We start from the raw sequence: 8203 nt of genomic DNA, 5'->3' as shown, positions 1-8203 counted from the left end.
CCTTCTGAGTCCAAACCCTTACCCCTATCGAGTTCAACCCTTCCCCCATCTTTGGGCTTAAAGTTTAAACTCACATGTTCCATGAATCTCATCTCATTGGGCCCCTTTCACATTTGCATAATTTTCCGGTCCAGCCCATGTGCAGAACACCCAAAACTTGACCCGCCATCTGACCCAAAAAAATGAAAACTTGACCCCCCAACTTTTTTTTGTTACAAAGCGATACTGAAAACTGGTGACTCGCCAACTCTAAAAGTCGAAAAGCACTGAAAATCCAGTAGCCGCTGTAAAAACAAATCCTATTGGCTAGCGTGCGGAGCACACGGATCGCTATCCGCTTCACTCTACGAAAAACAATCTTCACCGTTGATAACAAGAACAAATCAACGCTCTGTATTACCTCATCCAAAATTTTCAAATTCCCCAAATATTTCAAACTCGCCGCTTCTTCTACTCTTCCACTGTATAAATTAATCCGATCAAATCCTTCAAAATTCACAAATTCATCGCATTTTCTCACTGATTTTCCCGAGAAACAAACAGCCCAAAACATCCCAAATCCCTCCAAATCCTTCAATCTTCCCAACTCCAATCCCAAATGGCTCGTACGAAGCAGACTGCTCGCAAATCCACCGGAGGCAAGGCTCCACGGAAGCAGCTGGCCACCAAGGCTGCCCGGAAGTCGGCTCCGGCGACAGGAGGAGTGAAGAAGCCCCACCGCTTTAGGCCCGGAACCGTGGCGCTGAGGGAGATCAGGAAGTACCAGAAGAGCACTGAGCTTCTGATCCGCAAGCTTCCGTTCCAGAGGCTTGTGAGGGAGATCGCTCAGGACTTCAAGACCGATCTGAGGTTCCAGAGCAGTGCTGTTGCGGCGCTTCAGGAGGCGGCGGAGGCGTACTTGGTGGGTCTGTTCGAGGACACCAACCTCTGCGCCATTCATGCTAAGAGGGTCACGATCATGCCCAAGGACATCCAGCTCGCTCGTAGGATCAGAGGCGAGAGGGCTTAAGAAAATAAAAATCCGCAATTTCTTGGGTTTCTTGTTTCGATAACTTGTAGTTGATTTGGGGTTTTAAGAATTTGATTGTTACTCACAATCATGAATTAGCTGCTGGGCTTGAATTTGTATATCTTTTCGTGTTTTGAAATGAAACGTTTGCAGTTGTTTAATTAAATTGTGAAGTTATGTTGTGGTTGTCTTAATCCCAATGTGGGCGGCAAAGAGTTGTGAAGTCGTACACTCTCGGTTTATGCCGGACATGTATGGATCATTCAATCATCAAGGCAAGCTGTATATCTACTTGTCTCCCAGTTTTTGTTGATGTTGCAAATATTGTTTTTCATTTGGGAGAGGAAGTTAGATGTACAGCTTGCATCGATGGTTCAATGATTTGTACACTTGTCTGACATGGTTCGGAGTGTACGAGTCACCACCACACTTTTCCTCTCACAACGATGTTCAATACCGGTTGATAACTCGAGTGGTCGATCTTTTGTGTCTAACCTTTCACCTTATTGGGTTATATAGGGAGGTTGGGATGAATTCTATTTAATTTGAGAGGACCGCCATTATGTTTAGATAAGACCAAACTTGTGCGTTTTGAATTCATAAGGAAAAAGAGAAACCGTAAAATAAAATTTGGGGGCCGTTTGGTTGGTTATGTGTGTTTGAATTTATAAAGAAAAAAAAGAAACTGTAAATTAAAATTTGAGTCTGTTATCATAAGGTTGATTTTGTGTGTTTTAAGTTCATAAGAAAACAAGTAATTGAAAAATTAAAATTCATGACCATTATATTTCGATAAGATTGAATTTGTGCATTTTGAGCTCACATGGAAAAAGAGTAATTGAAACATTAAAATCTGAGGCCATTATGTCTGAATAAGGTTGAATCTATGCGTTTTGAGTTCATAAGGAAAATGAGTAATTGAAAATTCAATTCCGAAACCATATGTTTTGATAAGACAGAATATGTGAAAGGAAAGAGTAAATGAAAAATTAAAATATCAGGTTATTATGTTTCGATAAGGAGGAATCTATGTATTTGGGCTCAAAAGGAAAATGAGTAACTGAACGAACAAATTCGAGGCCATTATGCTTCGATGAGACGAATTTGTGTGTTTTGAGTTCATAAGGAAAAATAGTTATTGAAATTAAAATATGAGGGCGATACATGCTTGAAAATAAGCAAAGGAAAGCATCCAAGTCTTGAAATCGTTTACACACAAACTCAGAAAATTGAGATGGCACTCCAAATGAACTCCATTCCGAGTGAAAGGGTCAAACACTTTGCGATTTGGTGCTTGAAAAAATTTTGTGCACAAAAACTGTAATATAACGAACATGAGGACACTCTTTGACAACGAGCAGTGCCAACTTTAAAGAGGAACTAGCAAGGAACCAATGAGTGTCCATACCAACATGAATTTTGTGCTCAGCACCATTAACAAAACCACCAGTAACAATGAAGTAGACACACTAGAAGCCCATAATACATGAACACAAAATTAAAATAATCACTAAGGGATACTAATACTTCATCAAAAAAGGCACTTATAGACGGAAATACTAAAGCAAAAAACAAAAATGCAACGATCAATGAAAAGAGGAAGGAGGAAGGTTGGCTAGGAGAAGTGGCAAGGGGACGACGACTATGAAGTTTTTAGATTTAGTGTTTTGGTATGAAAAGGAGATGAAATTTCCATCTGCACAATTTATTTTATCTTGTAAGTGCAATTTTATGTTTTTTTTTTGGTATAATAAATCGAAATTCTATGGTGCTTAATTAGCTAATTCCCAATTGTATTGTGCCCTTATTTGGGCAGTAAAAAATGGAATTCTTGACGGTAATTTGGAATGGCACTGGTAAAAAGGTAATAAGAGATAAAATGTTCTGAGAAAATTTAATTAATATGGACTACCAATTTGTTACAAATTAACTTATAAACATTACAAATTAACTTGACATTGCACGAGCTCTTCCCTTCTTCGCTCTTATGGACTCATGGACATAGCCTGAAGTACTAGCGTTGTGCTAACTTGACATTGCACGAGCTCTTCTCTTCTTCGCTCTTATGGACTCATGGACATAGCCGGAAGTACTGGCGTCGTGCTGACATTGCACGAGCTCTTCTCTTCTTGGTTCTTATGGACTCATGGACATAGCCTGAAGTACTAGCGGCATGCTCTTCTGCAGCCACAACCAGAGAGGTTTGGTTCTGGACCTCTAGTCATCAGAGACACCTTATGGTCATCGTGCACCCTTCTTCCGGACTGAGGCTCAGCAACACCACCACCAATACCTAATGCCCGAGCTCTCTTTTGCTAATTAGCTCTCACCGACTTGTCTCATTGATGGCCAGAAGTACCCGCCTCGTGATCATGCCGACCCACCACCAGACTGGTTCCATTCCAATGATGCACTCCTCCACAGAGAGCAGCAACCGCATCAGCAAGAAGATTGATCTTCCTCTTCCGGCCTCTCTTCTTTGCCATGGTGCTTGTAGGATTTACAGGCACCACAGGGACACTGCCGTCGTCAAATTCCATAAGCTGGAGTTTTGAATCTCCTTATCGTTCTTCCGACGGAATCTTATTGCTTTCGCTGCAGTGCTCAGGGCCCTGCAGTGAACGCCGGTGTGAGCCGAGATTAGCTGTGGTGACTGGTACACTCCGAGGCGTATTGGACAATTGCACCAATTATTTGATCCGCGGGGCGCAGGCTGTGTAGCTCCCATTTGAGAAATAATATTTTCCTCGATATCGTCAAACTTCTACTGAAGTTCCTCCTCGACATCGTCGTCGCCATTCTGTTGGTAAGGGGTGGGGTTTTAGCTGCTCGGTGAAACCTGAAAGAGCTCAAACCTCGTGGAGATTTGTACCTAATACCAACTATGGCAGACCAATTCTTTATCAGAACGTTGGCCGGCATAGATCTGTTCCTTCACATGATCGATTCCCTGGGCGAGGGACATCAAGTTTTGATGACAATGATCATGCATGTATCCACGATGCAATTGATTGAAGTGAAAATTTGAGAAGTTGAATGGTGAAAGAAAACCTTAATAATTAAGTTCGAAACTCAATTTATATAAACAAATGAGAGTTGAGCGAAACACAGGATAAATGGCTTCAATGGTCGATATTTGTTTTGTTCTCTTAGGCTTCTCCTTACTAGGTTATATATAGAGATTAGAGAGGCATGGGAGGAATTCTTTCTCGCAAGGGCACAATGGTAAGTTCATGAATTCTGTTTTTGGTAACGGAGAATACAAATTGGATTGGACCAACAAAGAAAATTAAAATCCCGAGGCCTTTTTGTTACCGAATCTTGATTTATGTGGAAAAAAATAACAAAAAATTAAAACCTGTCACCATTTTTTTCGATAAGACCGAATATGTGTATTTTGTGTTTCAGGAAAGAGAACGATTTAAAATTTAAAATCTGAGACCATTATATTTCAATAAGACAAAATTTATGCGTTTTTTGCATTACAAAAAAGTAATTGAAAAATTCAAACACGAGATGTTATGATAACACTATCTTTGTGTTTTGGGAAATAGAGTAACTAAAAAAAATATATGTGGCCATTATGTTTTGATAAGACCAAATCCATGCATTTGGCGTTGAAGAAAGAAAGTAATTGAAAAGTTAAAACAAGAGAATCTTTTGGTTTTGACAAAGACCAAATCCATGCGTTTGGCGTTAAGGAAAAAAAGCAATTGAAAAATTAAAACACATAACTCTTTTGTCTTCGATAAGACCAAATCTATTCATTTTGGCGTTAGAGGAAAAAAGTAACAGAAAATCCAAAACACAGAATCTTGCCATTTTGAGTTCATAATAAAAAAAGCAACTGATAAATTAAAACAAGAGCGTTATGTTTCGATAAGATCAATATGTACGTTTTGAGTTCATAAGGAAAAAGAATAAATGAAAAAAATTAAAGTCCGAGTCCATTATGTTTCAATAAGACTGAATATGTGTGTGTTTGAGTTCATAAGGAAAAAGAGTAACTAAAAATTAAAATATGTGGCCATTATGTTTCTATAAGATTGAATATGTGTGTTTTGAGTTCATAAGGGAAAAAGTAGTTGAAAAATTAAAACACAAGACCCTTTTGTTTTGATAGGATCGAGTCTGCGTTTTAAGTTCATAAGAAAAAAGAGTAACTAAAAAAAATTTAATATGTGGCCATTATGTCTCAATGAGACCAAATCCATGCAATTTGCATTCAAGGAAGAAAACAACTGAAAAATTAAAACACATAATCTTTATGTTTTGATGAGACCAATTCCATGCGTTTGGCGTTCGGGGAAAAAGTAACTGAAAGTTAAAACAGGGAATCTTTCTGTTTCAATAAGACCAAATCCATATGTTTGGCGTTAGAGGAAAAAAGTTATTGAAAAATTAAGACACGAAATCTGTGCTTTTTGAGTTCATAAGGAATAAGAGTAACTAAAAAAATTAAAACACGAGAGCATTATGTTTCAACAAGACCAAAATGTGTGTTTTGAGTTCATAAGGAAAAGAGTAAGTGAAAAAAATTAAAGTCTATGACCATTATGTTGCGATAAGACCGAATCCGCGCATTTTGAGTTCACCAGGAAAAATTGGAATTGAAAATTAAAATCTGTGACCATGATGTTTTGATAAGATCTATTATGTACGTTTTGAGTTCACAAGGAAAATGAGTAAATGAAAAATTAAACATGAGATCGATATGTTTTGATAAGAACGAATTTGTGCGTTTTGAGTTCTTAAGAGAACAAGGTCATTAAAAAAAAATGGTAGTAATGTTTCGAAAAGATCAAATTCACGTGTTTGGTGTTCGAGGAAGAAAGTAACTGAAAATTTGAAACACGGGATCTTTTTGCTTCGATAAGACCAAATTCACATGTTTGTTGTTCAAGAAAAAATGTAACTGAAAAATTAAAACACGGGAGTGTTATGTTTGATAATTAAGACCAATAACTACGCTTTGAGTTCATAAGGAAAGAGTAAGTGAAAAATATTAAAGTCCAAGGCCATTATGTTTCGACAAGACTAAATCTGTGTGTTTTGAGTATAATAATGAAAAAGAGTAAAATAGAAATTAAAATCTAAGGCTATTTTGTTTCAATAAGATCAAACATCCATGCGTTTTTCCAAGAAGTGCAACCGTGATTTCACAATTTTTTTCTACAGATAATACCTATTGGTCTAATGAGAGATACCAAAATACATAGTGGACCACTACAGATGCCAAAAGAGGGAAGACGTTCCTATAATAAATATGTGCGTTACAAGTTCTAAGGAGAATGAGTAACTGAAGACTCTAAATGTGGGGCCATTATGTTCAATAGGACCAAATCTATGCGTTTTTTAAGGATCGCGATACAATGGTAATTTCACGAATTTTAGCTTGAAGAATAAAGATTGAACCAACGAAAGATGCCAAAAGAGGGAAGATGATTATATTTCGATAAGGCCAAATCTATGCATTTTGAGTTCATAAGAAAAAAAAGTAACAAAAAAAAAAAAAATTGAGGCCATTTTGTTTCGATAAGACCAAATTTATGAGTTTTCTCAAGAGGGCACGATCGTAACTTCACGAATTTTCCTCATATAATTCCTACTGGTCCAAAAAAAGATGCCAAAATACATAGTGGACCACAAAAGATATTAGAAGAGGGAAGAAGTTTCGATTAGATTGAATCTGTGCATTTTGAGTATATAAGAAAATTAGTAGCTGATAAGATCAAATTTGTGTGTTTTGAGTTCGGAAAATTAAAATCTGAACCCTTTTAGTTCATAAGGAAAAACGGTAACTGAAAAATTAAAATATGAGGCCATTATGTTTTCAATAAGACCAAAAGTACATTCTGAGTTCAGAAGAAAAAAGCATAACTGCAAATAAAATACGAGGCTACTGTGTTTTGATATGACCGAATTCGTGCGTTTGGGGTTCATCAGAAGAAAAAAAAAGAGTAACTGTGATTAAAATCCGAGGATATTATGTTTTGATATGACCGAATTCATGCTGAGTATCCGCTCACCAGCTCCCAGATGAGAAATAATTTCCACATCAAGCGGCCGCAGCCCCTCCTAGCGTCGTTATTGGCATGCTCCTCGGGACGCGTGAAGGTGGGGTTTGAGCTTCTCGGAAAAAGCTGAGTGGATCAGCCGAGTGACCAAGATGGCTTGCTGCTGCTGGTTGTGGTGGTGCTGCAGCCCTCCTTGATTGCGTCGTTATCGGCATGCTCCTCTGGACCCGTGGAGGTGGGGTTTGAGCTTCTCAGTGAAAGGTGAGTGGATCAGCCGAGTGACCAAGATGGCTTGCTGCTGCTGGTTGTGGGGGCGCTGCAGCCCCTCCTTGATAGTGTCGTTATAGGCATGCTCCTCGGGACTGGTGAAGTTGGGGTTTGAGCTTCTCGGTGAAAGCTGAGTGGATCAGCCGACTGACCAAGATGGCTTGCTGCTGCTGGTTGTGGTGGTGCTGCTGACGGGTCTGCCGGATCCGTTGTTTTGCTTGGCGGAAATGGAGTTTGGGAAATGAGGATGACATGTTAAATTGAAGGTGGGATGAAGGTTGACGGAAATGGGAATTTGGGTAAAGTACGATTATTCTCCGTTTTGTTCTGTTGTAGCGTTCTGCTAGGAACTTAGAATATGGGTTAGTGTACAACGGTAATTTCAAGTTTGCCTCGTGATCATGACGACCCACCACCAGAGTGCTTCTGTTCCGGTGATCGAACGGCACCACAAAATCGTCACGATCCACCCCTCCTTGAGGGAGGCTGTGTATCCGTCCATCATCATCTCCCAGATGAGAAATAATATTCTCATCATCAATGGAAACATTTTCTTGATCACCACGGCCATCGTCTTTGTCTGACGGACGGTGGACTCCCTCGGCAAGACTGGACTCTCGGATATCAGGAGTTGGAGGGTCGAGATTTTGCGGACTGGCGTCATTAGGCATGACTTCATCATAAAGGAGGATGATGATCATCATGAATGAATCCGTGATGTGATTGATTGAAGTGGATTGGAGAAGTTGGATGGTGAAAGAACACTGAAATAATTGAGTTCGAAACTCAATTATATAAACCATGAGAGTTGAGCGAGGTACACAAGGTAAATGACTTGAATGGTCGATATGTTTGTTCGTCTTAGCTTTCACCATGTTGGGTTATATAGGGAGGTTGGGATGAATTCTTG

The 8203-nt window shown here is 39.0% G+C and overlaps 1 protein-coding gene across 1 annotated transcript; it reads left to right on the top strand.

Moving 5' to 3' along the window:
- The first annotated feature begins 430 nt into the window (after window positions 1-430).
- Window positions 431-1175, top strand: LOC103447073 (histone H3.2). The gene has a single exon (XM_008386247.4). It carries the CDS (start codon window positions 599-601, stop codon window positions 1007-1009), a length of 411 nt encoding a protein of 136 aa, XP_008384469.1. The 5' UTR covers window positions 431-598; the 3' UTR covers window positions 1010-1175.
- Window positions 1176-8203: the final 7028 nt, after the last annotated feature.

Source organism: Malus domestica, chromosome 11 (genome assembly GCF_042453785.1).
Source record: "Malus domestica chromosome 11, GDT2T_hap1".
Lineage (NCBI taxonomy): Eukaryota > Viridiplantae > Streptophyta > Magnoliopsida > Rosales > Rosaceae > Malus > Malus domestica.
Note: the sequence above shows the minus strand (reverse complement) of the source record. Positions and strands in the feature narration are given on the sequence as shown.